This window comes from Bombina bombina, chromosome 1 (genome assembly GCF_027579735.1).
Source record: "Bombina bombina isolate aBomBom1 chromosome 1, aBomBom1.pri, whole genome shotgun sequence".
Lineage (NCBI taxonomy): Eukaryota > Metazoa > Chordata > Amphibia > Anura > Bombinatoridae > Bombina > Bombina bombina.
The window spans coordinates 191,553,005-191,567,542 of NC_069499.1; the positions used below are offsets into that span (position 1 = coordinate 191,553,005).

Consider the following 14,538-nt stretch of genomic DNA (forward strand, 5'->3'; position numbering starts at 1 on the left):
GTCCGTTCAGCTGGCCAGCTTTGATAACGGAATTGTTATCCCTACACACAGCAGCCCAATCGTGCAAGTATTTTGGGTGATTAAGGAAGCAAGAAAAACCTTTAGAGATCTTACTACAGAACAACCTTGAAAGATATGGACACCTTTGAGAAATTATACTACAAATTTTGAAAAAACCGCCACCGGTAACCCGACCGGGCTATTGGAGCAGCAGAGTAATCACGTGAGAAAACACACGTCACAGCCAAAGTAACGGCTAATCCGGAGACACCAACAGTGCTGCAATAGAAGGAATAGCAGAGTCGGGGAAAGGTAAAACAAATACTAAACCTTTCGGATTCTGGTGAGTGACTATCAGCTTTTATATTCTGGGACATTTTAACCCACGCATACAGAGGATACAAGGGATTGTTTATTATGAATACTGTTTCAACCAACGATTGCTAATCACCCAAAGTATAAAACATACAGTAATAAGAAAGATCTTAGTGGGGACATAAAAGACTAACAAATAGCAATATAAAGAGGACAAACTTATTCAATTGGTTAACATATGGTTACAAGAAGAAAAAGTTTTATTGAGTACATAAAAGGAACATTGTTGCCAGATCAACCTACGGTCTAATAGAACCGTGTGTATGCTTACCCCTAAACATTTGGGATATTAAGTTGTGTGAAACAAAAAGCAGCTTATTGAGATATTATTAACTATAAGGTGCACCTTATAATATTTTAAAGTGTTTTAATATATATTGTGAAAATAAAGTATACATTGAATTTATTTAATTTGTGTAGTAGTTATGTTTTAATATATGGTAAAATTGTATTTATAATTTATTACCAAATAGAGAATAGGTAGAGCTGTTTGCAGCGCACTCTGTTTTTTCCTGTATTTCTTAAAGGAAGTGGCCAAGGTTGGCAACTGGACATCCGGACAAGATCCGCATACCAAAACCTGTGGGGCCATGCTGGTGCTATCAGAAACACATGCGATTGTTCCAATATGATCTTGGAGATTGTCATGCAGCACAACAGTTCTAAAGAAATTATTAAATAGTACTACTGTTCAATAAAAACCTTTATATATAAACTGAGATATTGAAGTACTCAGTAATATAATTGTGTTACACCTTTAACTTGTTATAACTATTAGGAAGTAATAACTAATTGGTAAGGTGTTTTTATATGTATAATTCCCAGCAGGGAGGATGGCTGAAACTGTTATAGAGAGTAGAACAATATGAGAACATGATACTTCCGGTGTCAGGAAGACAAGGACATATTAGAGCAAATATCAAAGAAAACTTGAAAGAAGATTTCACAATTATAATTTAGCGTAGCTCATTAATGTTGCTTTAGGTTGCAGGTAACAATAATGTATTTACCTGAAGTCCGGTGGAAGAGAAATCCTCCTCTGTATGCGGGAACTGTAGAGAGAGTAGCGCTGCAGTCTGACAAGCACTCAGCTTCAGTGGCGTCTGACGTCAGAGTAGAGGAGACGGCGGAATGCCGTGCTGATTCCAAATGCAGAGAGTGAAAGGAAGGTGAGAATAATTACTTGAGGCAGGAAAGGAAACAGTTCACAACTCACGAAGGAATAACAGGTAGGAACAGTAGAGGATGGTAATGTTACTTGGTCTTATTAGTAGCTTAGCTGAAATCATCCATAAACTGGGGTGCAGTAGGTGATGGTATATGCGGTAAATCCCAGAGAAACCGCACTGAGGTAACAGCTGAAAAGTAGTAGAATATCCTTTTCAGTAGCAGACAAAAGAAAGACTTGATCACTTGAGGTTGAGATAAGCCACGAAGTTCAGAAGCTTAGAAAGGTGTAACTACTATGGAGTCAAACAAAATACTAAGCACTGAATGAGAGGTGTGCAGGTGTTTTGTAAGTGGCGTATGCATTTGATTGGTACACAATCCTTAAAGGAGTATGCTCTATTGCAATATCCTGACAGAGATTACCCTTGGAAGAAGGACTAGAGGCGGAAAAATGTAAGCAGGTTGGTAAAACCAAGAAACTACTTACGCATCCATCATCTCCGCCTGAGGATTCCTGGACCTGGAAAGGTACCTGGGAAGCTTTTTGTTTAGCTGGGAAGCCATCACATCTATTTCGGCAAGAGCCCACATCTGTACAATCTAACAAAATACATCTGGATGGAGAGACCACTCCCCTGGATGTAAAGACTGACGGCTGAGATAATCCGCTTCCCAATTGTCTACACCTGGGATAAGTATCGCAGAAATTAGACATGAGTTGGATTCCGCCCAAGAAACTATCCGAAATACTTCTTTTATAGCTAAAGGACTGCGAGTCCCACCCTGATGATTGACATATGCTACAGTTGTGATATTGTCTGTATGAAAACGAATGAATGATTCTCTCTTTAATAGAGACCAAGCCTGAAGAGCCCTGAAAATAGCACTGAGTTCTAAAATATTAATTGGTAACCTCGCCTCTTGAGGATTCCAAACTCCTTGTGCTGTCAGAGATCCCCACACAGCTCCCCAACCTGTGGGACTTGCATCTGTTGAACTCACAGTCCAGGAAGGACAAACAAAAGAGGCCCCTTGAATAATCTGATGATTGTCTAACCACCAAGTCAGAGAGAGTTGAGTGTTGGGATTTTAGAATATCAATTGTGATATCCGAGTATAATCCCTGCATCATTGATTCAGCATGCAAAGCTGCAGAGGTCTCATACGAAAACGAGCAAAAGGGATTGCGTCCGATGCTGCAATCATGAGACCTAAACCTTCCATGCACATAGCCACTGAAGGGAATGATCGAGACTGAATGTTTAGACAGGTTGAACCCAACTTCAAACGTCTCTTGTCTGTTAAAGACATGGTCATGGATACTGAATCTATCTGGAAACCTAAAAAAGGTAACCCTTGTCTGAGGAATCAAGAAACTCTTTGGTAAATTGATCCTCCAACCATGTCTTTGAAGAAACAACACAAGTTGATTTGTGTGAGATTCTGCTAAATGAAAAGATTGAGCCAATACCAAGATATCGTCCAAATAAGGAAATAACCTGCTCTCTGATTACAGATAGAAGGGCACTGAGAACCTTTGAAAATATTCTTGGAGCTGTTGCTAGGCCAAATGGAAGAGCAACAAATTGTTAATGCTTGTCTAGAAAAGAGAATCTCAGAAACTGATAGTGGTCTGGATGAATCGGAATGTGAAGATACGCATCCTTTAAGTCTATTGAGGACATGTAATGACCTTGCTGAACAAAAGGCAGAAAAGTCCTTATAGTCACCATCTTGAAAGTGGGAACCCTTACAAATTGATTCAAAAACTTCAGATCCAGAACTGGTCTGAATTAATTTTCCTTCTTCGGGACAATGAATAGATTTGAATAAAAACCCAGACCCTGTTCCAGAAGTGGAACTGGTATAATTACCCCTAAAAGCTCCAGATCTGAAACACACTTCAGAAAGGCCTGAGCTTTCACAGGATTTGTTGGAACGTGAGATAGAAAAAATCTTCTCAAAGAAGCTCTTATTCTGAAACCTATTAGATACCCCCCTGAGAGACAATATTCTGAACCAAATGATTCTGAACGGAACCTGCCCAAACGTCTTGAAGTAATTTCAATCTTCCTCCCAATTAGAACTGGATTGAGGGCCGCACCTTGCAGTCTTGGGGGCTAGCTTTGGTTTTTTATAAGGCTTGGATTTATTCCAACTTGAAGATGGCTTCCAATTGGAGCCAGAGTCCTTAGGGGAAGGAGTGGTTTTCTGTTCTCTATTCTGACGAAAGGAACGAAACCGATTAGAAGCTTTAGATTTACCCTTAGACTTTTTATCTTGGGCCAAAAAAACTCCCGTCCCCCCAGTAATAGTGACTGGAAATAATAGAATCCAACTGGGAACCAAACAGATTATTACCCTGGAATGATAGATAGTAACCTAGATTTAGATACCATGTCAGCATTCCATGATTTGAACCATAAAGCTCTTCTAGCTAAAGTAGCAAAAGACATAGATTTAACATCAATCTTGATGATATCAAAAATAGCATCACAGATACAATTATTAGCATGTTGAAGCAAATGAACAATGCTATGCAAATCAGAATCTTTTACCCGTTGTGCTAAGCTATCCAACCAAAAAGTTGATGCAGCCGCAACATCAGCCATAGAAATGGAAGGTCTGAGAATATAGCCAGAATGTAAATAAGCTTTTATTAGATAAGATTCAAATTTCCTAAAAGAGGTACTATCTTTCATAGGAATAGTAGTACGCTTAGCAAGAGTAGAAATAGCCCCATGAACCTTAGGGACTTTTCCCCAAAACTCTAATTTAGCCACTGGCAAAGGATACAACTTTTTAAACCTTGAAGAAGGAACAAAAGAAGTACCAGGCTTAGACCATTCCTTAGCAATCACATCAGAAACAGCATCAGGAACAGGTAAAACCTCAGGAGTAGTCACAGGAGGTTTATAGACAGAATCTAAATGTTTACTGGATTTATTATCAAGAGGACCAGAGTCCTCAATATCCAAAGTTATCAACACATCTTTTAGCAAAGAACGAATATACGCAATCTTAAAAAGATACGTTGATTTATTAGTGTCAATGTCTGAAGTAGGATCTTACGGATCAGAGAGATCCTCATCAGAGGTGGATATATCAGTATGTGGTCGGTCATTACAAATTTCATCAGTATTATGAGAAGTTTTAAAAGACCTTTTATTTTTATTTGAAGGTGAAATAGCAGCCAAAGCCTTCTGTATCGCATCAGCAATATAATTCTTCATATCGACAGGGATATCATGTACATTAGATGTTGAGGGAAGAACAGATACTGTACTAGCACTAATAAAACCTTTCTCTGCATGCAAAAGCTTATCATGACAACTGTTACATACTACAGCTGGAGATATAATCTCCACTAGCTTACAAAGGATACACTTAGCTTTGGTAGAACTGTGTTCAGGCAGCATGGTTCCTACAGCAGCTTTTGAGACAGGATCAGATTGAGACATCTTGTAAAATGTAAAAGAAAAAAATTAAATTTAAACAAAAATATCTTATTTCCAAATATAGCAGTTTCAGGAATGGGGAAAAATGCAAATGCTAAAATTGACAAAAAAGCAAATAGCATAGTCCTCTGAGCATAAAGAGGGAAAGGAGCATATAGGAAGTGGGGTAACATAAAACTAAATCTTTTGGCGCCAAGTATGACGCATGGAGCAAAAGGAAGTATATAACGTTTTTGGTGCCAACTAGCGTCACAACAAACACAACTTTGCGCCAAACAACCTGGCATCAACTAAGACACAGGAAATGACTAACTTGCGTCATCATAGACGCACATTCGCCAAAAAGTCAAATTGAAAAAAGACTATACCCCAGGTAAGACAAAAACTTCCTAAAACATGATTCCCATATTGAAACTGTTAGACTGCAAAGGGAAATACACATAGACCTGACTCATGGCAAATATAAGTAAATACATATATTTAAAACTTTATATAAATACATAAAGCGCCAAACATAGCTGAGAGTGTCTTAAATAATGATACATACTTATCGAAAGACACCCACCCACATATAGCAGATAGTCAAACCAGTACTGAAAACTATCAGCAGAGGTAATTGTATAAGAGTATATAGTCGATCTGAAAACAGAGGTAGGAGATGAATCCCTACGACCGATAAGAGAGGACCCTTGAAAAGATTTTCCGTGAGAAAAACCATAAAAAATCAATAGGCGATACTCTCTTCACATCCCTCTGACAAACACTGTACTCAGAGGAATTGGGCTTCAGAATGCTTAGAAGCGCTTAATCATAGTAGAAATCATAAAAATCAAGCACAAATTTACTTCACCACCTCTATAGAAGGCAAAGTTTGTAAAACTGAATTGTGGGTGTGGTGAGGGGTGTATTTATAGGCATTTTGAGGTTTGGGAAACTTTGGGAAAAATATATCTTTTTAAAAATATTTTTTTTCTAAAGGAGTGCTTGGACTCCCTCTCTTTGTAGATAAGTATTATCTTCTCTTTACTCCCTCTTTTGAAAGTTGCCGATATAGGGTTATGAGGGTTATTTATTAAAGGGACATGAAACCCAAATTTTTCTTTCATGATTCAGATAGAATATTCCAATTTACTTCTATTATAATAATTCGTTCTCTTGGTATCTCTTGTTGAAGTAGAAACAATGCACTACTGGGAGCTAACAACACATCAGGTGAACCAATGAGAAAAGGCATATATGTGCAGCTACCAATTAGCAGCTAGCTCCCAGTAGTGCTTTGCAGCTCCTGAGCCTTCCTATGTATTCTTTTCAACAAAGGATAGCATAGAAAAAAGCAAATTAAATAAAAGTAAATTGGAAAGTTGTTTAATATTGCATGCTCTGTCTGAATCATGAAATAAACAATTTGGGTTTGATATCCTTTTAAAGATAATTTTGATTTATAGGAGTTTACATTTTGACTTTTGAGAAGTTACAATATGTAATCACTAATAGCTGAGGGAGGAGTAACAACATAACATAAAAATGAAATAGGGTGGGGGAATATCCCATAAAGCCCAGATATATAGGTATCATAAATATGCACAAACATCTACAGATATTCAGCAGTGATGAACCTAAATATCCATTGAAAGCAAAGGGCCACTTATGAACCTAAAGGTGTGCTGAAATAACATTTAATAATCCACATGGAAAAACTATAGATATGAACAAAACATGCAGAATCTAATTCCAACTTTGCGGTAACACACATTAACATTGACTTTAAAAGCTGCATAGCTTAATTGGGAGACATAGTCACACTAAGTGAATTGAAACTTCAGTTATCTAACATGGATTCATATCTAACAGCTATAAATAAAATCAGGCTTTGTTATAACAACCCTTTTAAAACTAGCCTGAAGAAAAGATTAGTAGTATACCTAGAGGACCGCATCTTTTTGAACAAAGTGACCTTCATAATAGGAAATAGGGGCGTTAGTGAAATATGCAAGTCATAAATATCAACAATCAAAATGAGTTCAGGTAAATATAGAAGCGGGTGACCCTTCCATCTACTTTCAATAGCAAATGCCCCATCTCAACACCATTTAGAACATATAAGAGAGTATTTACATTGTGGGCATAAAACTACAACCAAATAATATATTATGGAGAAGTAAACATGCACAGCAACACAAAACCAGGAGTAATGAATGCAGGACAGTTAAAGTACTAACATGGTAAGCATCCACAATTCAAACTATGTTGCAGTAAAATAATTGTGTATAAAGGTACCCTTAGGGTCCATCCATCTATACAGATATCAAAGTCCTGGGAAGCCACAATATAGAAAAATAATCAGAAGGATTAGCAAAACGTCGGGGTATTGACAGAATGGCAAAATTGGGGGGCATAGAAACTGCCCACGAGTTCAGATATCAATGCTGTACTAGGTTACTGGGCAACTTTGTAGACAGTTAAGCAAACTCTGTAACCCACTCCAGTGGCATATATAGCTTGAGTATCCGTTGCTATTAAGATCACTTCCGTCCCCAAGAGTTTAGCCCAAAGGGGCCAATCATATTTGCCAGACTTGAATTGCTGCTTCCATATGATTGTGAAAGTACCCGGGTCCTACTCCCTGGCCTACATATGAAGGACAGACCCCATAGGAAGGCCTGCTGCACAGCATGTGTGTGAGCATGACTTCGGTCTCAGAAGGCAGTCCACTACGCCGCATTTCACATATGTAGCTGTCTTAACGGCCTTACTCCGGACATCTATAAAAACATCAGGGTCAGGTCCATAAATGTTATCATCGCCGCTCGCAATCAGATCCTCGCCTACATATGAGCCCCACCAATGCTCAGTGGTCCCATTTAATGGGTGTGATGTTAAATCTGCTTTCTCTAGATCTCTCCTACTTCTCAAAATGGTAGGTTAGCAGTCACTGGGGCCCAAAAGCACCGCCACGACTATCAGCTATGACATCAGAATACGTTTGTAAATCATCAAAGTTCCAGATCAGACAGGAGGCAGCAGATCCTCATGTATCACCTCTTCCAAATTGCTGCCCCTCGTTCTATGAGCTTGGAGAGCATTTCTCCTACCAATCCCTACCTGGTATGTGCAACCACTACTCCTGCCAGCAGTGCTTAGAGAGAGAGATCCCACGGCATTCTCTGCTCTTCCCACACATTTGTAGGGGATACGTCACACCATTCATGTGCACAGCTGGCCAGTGTAAACATCCATTATATAAATAATGTACTTTATTTCAGCTTGCAGCAATCATCTTATTTGCATGACTGATGATGCATGCTGAAATAAAATGTTTTATTAATATACAAAGCCAAAAGTGGCACAGGGTCCAGACCCAGCCACTGCCGGGCCCCCTCTTGTCTTGCCTGTGGAGCCAGAATTGCCGCCACTGCACTATACTAGTCTCCTGCTAACTGCATTGCCCCCCCCCCCAATGAAATGAGCACAGCTCGCACATTAAAAAGAAACAGAGGGAATGGCTTGGTCTGCCTCTGCCCTCACCCAACAGTTTGATATTAAAATATATATATTTTTATTACATTTTAACAGATATTCAGAAAAAATTAACAGTACAATATGAACGTTTACACATTTTACATTCAATAGTCTCATTGTGGATGTTATACCATGGAGTAAGAATCTAAGATTTACCATTTCAAGTAATTAATTACACGATTCTTAAGAAGATTACCATAAAAAAGAAAAAAAAAGTGGGAAAAGAATTAAAGGAAAAGGGAGGGGGAAGGGAGGAGAGAGTCCTTAGGTGTTAAATCACCAGATATGAGTTATTTCATACATAAAAAGGAACTCCCCATAAAAATATATTAAGCAATTCTAGAATCTAATCTCTGCCTCTCTTCCCAGTGAATTCAGCTAAAAAACAAAATTTATGCTTACCTGATAATTTCTTTCTTTTTCGGATATGGAGAGTCCATGACGTCATTCAATTACTAGTGGGAATGTCACTCCTGGCCAGCAGGAGGAGGCAAAGAGCACCAAAGCAAAGCTGTTAAGTATCACTCCCATACCCATAATCCCCAGTCATTCGACCGAAGGGAAATGGAAAAAGAATAACACAAAGGTGTAGAGATGCCTGAGATTTAGTCAAAAATAACTGTCTTAAAGGGACATTAAACCCCAAAATGTTCATTAATTATTCAAATAGAGAATACAATTTTTAAAACGTTTCCAATTTACTTCTATTATCAAATTGTTTTCATTCTCATGTTATTCTTTGTTGAAGAGATACCTAGGTAGGTAGCGTGCACATGCCTGAAGCACTACATGACAGGAAATAGTGCTGCCATCTAGTGCTACTGCTAATATATAACATTGTTGCAAAACTGCTGCTATATAGTGCTGCAGACATGTGCACACTCTTGAGCTTACATTTCTGCTTTTAACAAGAAAACAAAGAAAATATGATAATAGAAGTAAATTAGAAAGTTGTTTAAAATGTTATGTTCTATCTAACTCATGAAAGAAAAAAATTGGGTTTATGTCCCTTTAATAAAGTGTGGGGTTGTGGACTCTCCATGTCGGGAAAGAAAGAAATTTATCAGGTAAGCATAAATTTTGTTTTCTTCCTAAGATATGGAGAGCCCACAACGTAATTCAATTATTAGTGGGAACCAATACCCAAGCTAGAGGACACAGAATGAACAGGAAGGAAGAACAAGGCAGGCAGACCTAAAAAGAAAGCACCACCGCTTGAAGAACCTTTCTCCCAAAAGAGGCTTCAGCCGAGGCAAAAAGTATTAAATTTGGAAAATTTGAAAAAAAGAGGCCCAAGTTGCAGCCTTGCAAAGCTGTTCCAAAAGCCCAAGAAGAGGAGACAGCCCTAGTGGAATGAGCTGTAATTCTCTCAGGAGGCTGCTGTCCAGCAGTCTCATACTCATAAGCAAAACGAATCATACTTCTCAACCAGAGGGAAAGAGAAGTAGAAGTAGCCGTCTGATCCTTACGATTTTCTGAGAAACAAACAGGGCAGAAGACTGGCGAAAATCCTTAGAAGCCTGTAGGTAGAATTTTAGAGCATGCACAACATCCAAGTTGTGCAACAGACGTTATTTATGAGGAGGAGGATTGGGACAGAGAGAAGGAACAACAAATTCCTGATTAATATTTCTATCCAAAACCACTTTAGGAAATAACCCCAATTTAGTATGAAGAACCGCCTTATCCGCATGAAAGATAAGCTAAGGCGAATCACACTGCAAAGCCGAGAGTTCAGAAACTCTAAGAGCAGAAGAGATAGCAATAAGAAACAAAACCTTCCAAGATAGCAACTTAAAATCTATGGAATGCATTGGCTCAATTGAAGCCTGTTGCAAAATTTTAAGAACAAGATTAAGGCTCCAAGGAGGAGCAAGAGGTTTAAACACAGGCCTAATTCTGACCAGGGCCTGACAAAAAGATTGCACATCTTCCAGATGCTTGTGTAACAAAATAGATAATGCAGAAATCAGACCTTTCAGAGAACTGACTGACAACCCTTTCTCCAGACCTTCCTGGAGAAAAGCCAAAGTTCTAGGAATCCTGACCCTACTCCAAGAGTAGCCCTTAGATTCACACCAATAATAGGTATTTACGCCATACCTTATGGTAAATTTTTTGAGTAACAGGTTTTCGAGCCTGGATCATGGTCTCAATGACCAACGAAATTTGGATGGAGAAATGGACCCTGAGTTAGAAGGTCCTTCCTCAGAAGCAGCCTCCAAGGCGGCCGAGAAGACATGTTCACTAGGTCTGCATACCAGATCCTGCGAGACCATGCAAGAGCTAATAGAATTACTGATGCGCTCTCTCTTGTTTGATAAGAGCAATAACTCGTGGAAGGAGAGTAAACGGAGGAAACAGGTATGCTAGACCGAAATCCCAAGGAACCGCCAGAGCATCTATCAGAGCGGCCTGAGGATCTCTTGACCTTGAACCGTACCTTGGAAGCTTGGCGTTCTCCCGAGACACCATCAGATCCAACTCCCGCACCCCCCATTTGAGGGTTAACCTGGAGAACACCTCTGGATGGAGAGCCCCCCCCCCCCCCCACCGGGATGAAATGTCTGTCTGCTCAGGAAATCCGCTTCCCAATTGCCCACTCCAGGAATGTGGAAGGAAGATAGACAACAATTGTGAGCTTCTGCCCACTGAATAATCCGTGCCACCTCCTTCATGGCTAAGGAACTCCAAGTTCCTCTCTGGTGGTTGATGTAAGCCACTGAGGTGACGTTGTCTGACTGAAACCTGATTTACTAGGCTAAGGACAATTGAGGCCAAGCCATGAGAGCATTGTAAATCGCTCTTAACTCCAAGATATTTATGGGGAGAGCAGACTCCTCCCGAGTCAATAGTCCCTGCACCTTTAACGAGTTCCAGACTGCTCCCCAGCCTAGCAGGCTGGCATCCATGCTCACATTCACCCAGGAAGGTCTCCGGAAGCATGTGCCCTGAGACGGAAGCTCCTGAGATAGCCACCACGGGAGAGTCTCTTGTCGACTGGTCTAGATCTATCCTCTGAGACAGATCCAAATGGTCTCCGTTCCATTGTATGAGCATGCATAATTGCAGGGCTCTCAAATGGAATCGAGCAAAGAGAATGATGTCCATGGAAGCGACCATCAGACCAATTACCTCCATACATTGAGCCACTGATGGCCGAACAGTAGACTGAAGAGAGAGGCAAGAGGAGAGAATTTTGGATTTTCTGACCTCCGTCAGAAAATTGTTCATAGATAGGGAATCTATTATGGTCCCTAAGAAAACCACCCTTGTAGCTGGAACAAGGGAACTCTTTTCCAGATTCACTTTCCAACCGTGGGAATGTAGAAAAGACAACAAGATCTCTGTATGAGAGTTTGCTTGTTGAAATATGTCGTCCAGGTATGGCGCCACTGCAATTCCCCGAGACCTGATCACTGCCAAGAGAGTCCCCAGAACCTTTGAGAAAATTCTGGGAGCTGTGGCAAGGCCAAACAGAAGAGCCACAAACTGAAAGTGTTTGTCTAGAGAGGCGAATCTCAGGAATTTGTGATGATCCCTGTGGATGGGAACATGAAGATACGCGTCCTTCAGGTCTATGGTCATCATGAACTGACCCTCTTGGACCAAAGGAAGAATGGAATGAATTGTTTCCATTTTGAAGGATGGTACCCTGAGAAACTTGTTGAGGCACTTTAGGTCTAAAATGGGTCGAAAAGTTCCCATATTTTTGGGCCCTACAAACAGATTTGAATAGAATCCTAGACCCATTTCCCTTACTGGAACTGGAACAATCACTCCCAGGGAGGAACGCAGTTCAAGAATGCCTCTTCAGCTGAGGGTTTCTTTGATTGCTTCCCCTTATTTCAAGACTAGTTGGGCTTCCAAGAAGATTTGGACTGCTCCTGCTTGGAAGAGGGAGAGGAAGACTTTTGACCTTTGAAGTTATGAAAGGAACGAAAATTACTTTGACGTCCTTTGAGTCTGTTCTTCTTGTCTTGCGGTAGAAAAGACCCTTTTCGACCACGTAATATCAGAAATTATTTCTGTCAGACCAGGTCCGAACAAGGTCTTACCCTTGTAAGGAAGCACCAGAAGCTTGGACTTAGAGATATCATCAGCTAACCAAGATTTTAGCCACAATGCCCTGCAAGCTAGGACAGTGAAGCCAGACATCTTTGCTCCCAGTCTAATAACTTGCATGTTTGCATCAGAAATAAAGGAATTGGCTAGTTTGAGAGCCTTAATCCTATCTTGTTTCTCCTCCAATGGAGCCTCTAGTAAAATTGATTTAGACAAGGTGTCGCACCAATAGGATGCTGCACTTGATACTGTGGCAATACAAACTGCAGGTTGAAATTGAAGACCTTGAACAACATACATCTTCTTCAAATAAGCTTCCAGCTTTTTGTCTATGGGATCCTTAAAGGAGCAGCTATCTTCTACAGGGATCGTAGTTTTCTTAGCCAGAGTATAAATAGCCCCTTCTACTTTAGGCACCGTGCGCCAAGAAACTTTAATGGAGTCAGCAACAGGAAACATCTTTTTAAATACGGGAGATGGGGAGAAAAGAATCCCTGGCTTCTCCCATTCCTGTGAAATAATCTCTGTCACATGGTCTGGGACAGGAGCAACTGCCACAGAGGAAGGAACATCATAGTATTTATTAAGTTTACTAGACTTCTTAGAGTTGACAACGACAGAAGCATTGGAGTTGTGCAATGTAGCCAATACCACCTTTAATAGTACAGGAATGTGTTCAAGCTTTAATCTGAAGTTTACTTCTTCAGTATCAGATAAAGGAATAATACTGTCTGAATCTGAGATTTTACCCTCAGAGGCTACCGGCGTATCCTCAGACTTGCACTTGCATTTTCCCAGCATAGGAAAAGCAGGTAATGCTACAGATACAGCAGAAGATACCTGTGCAGCAAAATCTGCAGGCAAATAAATTCCTCCAGGAGGCTGAGAGTAACTGCAGGGCACTGTATGTGATGCCATAAAGGCTTGGGATGTTTGAGGAAAAGGCTGTTGCATTGCCTGAACAGCATCATCCTGAGAGACATTGGGCTCAGAGGGCAACACTTTATTTTTAATTGAAGTGTACTATCTAAGCATGCAGCAAATAATTGCATAGGCAAAACAATTAGTGCCTCTAGGGATAACAAGCATTGGTCAAAAAATCCCCAGAGTCTTGGTCCATGTCCATAATACTAAATACAAAATTCCCCAAATTGTAGAATTTTTTTTAAATACACTGTCACTTTAAGAATTCTTAATACCACAATTTGGCTGCCAGAAGTCTCTAAAACGATTGTATAGTAGGAGACTGAAATTCAATAACGCCAATCCGTGACAGCTGAGAGAAGTCACATGACCGGCAGAGAGAGGAAACTATGCAGCAAGTATGCACGCGTTTCCCTCTGCCTACAACATAAGATGCAAGTAGCTGCAGCTGGTTTCAAACTCAAGCAGTTTGTCAGTTAGACTGTTCTAGCTAAGCAAGCAAAGAAAACCAACTGCCAAATTTTAAGTTTATACATAAATCCCTGTATAAAACATAAGCCACACACATATTAATAAAGTATTTCAACAAAATTAGCCCAAAGAGGAAAAACGTCCCAATAAAGGGAAGATAAACCCCTAGTCTCAGCATACATAATGTGCCCGCCCACCGCCAAAGAAAATCCTGCATAAAGGATTTAAAAAATATCTACTGCATATGACATACTCTTTTGAAGTGCAAGTCTCCAAGACCTAGAAGACAAAAGCACTTACCTGCAGTCTAGCTGTCCGGCAGGAAGACAGCTCACAAGGTCCTTAGAGATCTGTAGAAAAAGAAAGACCAGAGTAACCAACTCTTAATTAATTAATTTCTTCAGACACCAAACTTCACCTCCTCCATTGACAGAGGCAAAGAGAAGGACTGGGGATTGTGTGTAGGGGAGTGACACTTGACAGCTTTGCTGTGGTGCTCTTTGCCTCCTCCTGCTGGCCAGGAGTGATATTCCCACTAGTAATTGAATGACATTGT

At 40.1% G+C, this 14,538-nt stretch overlaps 1 protein-coding gene across 5 annotated transcripts in view; it reads right to left on the bottom strand.

Moving 5' to 3' along the window:
• Positions 1-14,538, bottom strand: part of UBR1 (ubiquitin protein ligase E3 component n-recognin 1) — a 693,945-nt gene that overhangs the window by 46,979 nt on the left and 632,428 nt on the right. For 3 of the 5 annotated variants that reach the window (XM_053697798.1, XM_053697799.1, XM_053697796.1), the window contains exon 40: positions 1,386-1,514. The exons of the other annotated variants lie outside the window; for them this stretch is intronic. In XM_053697798.1, coding sequence (XP_053553773.1) covers positions 1,386-1,514 — 129 coding nt within the window. The remainder of the gene's footprint in view (positions 1-1,385; positions 1,515-14,538) is intronic. 5 annotated transcript variants of the gene reach the window in all.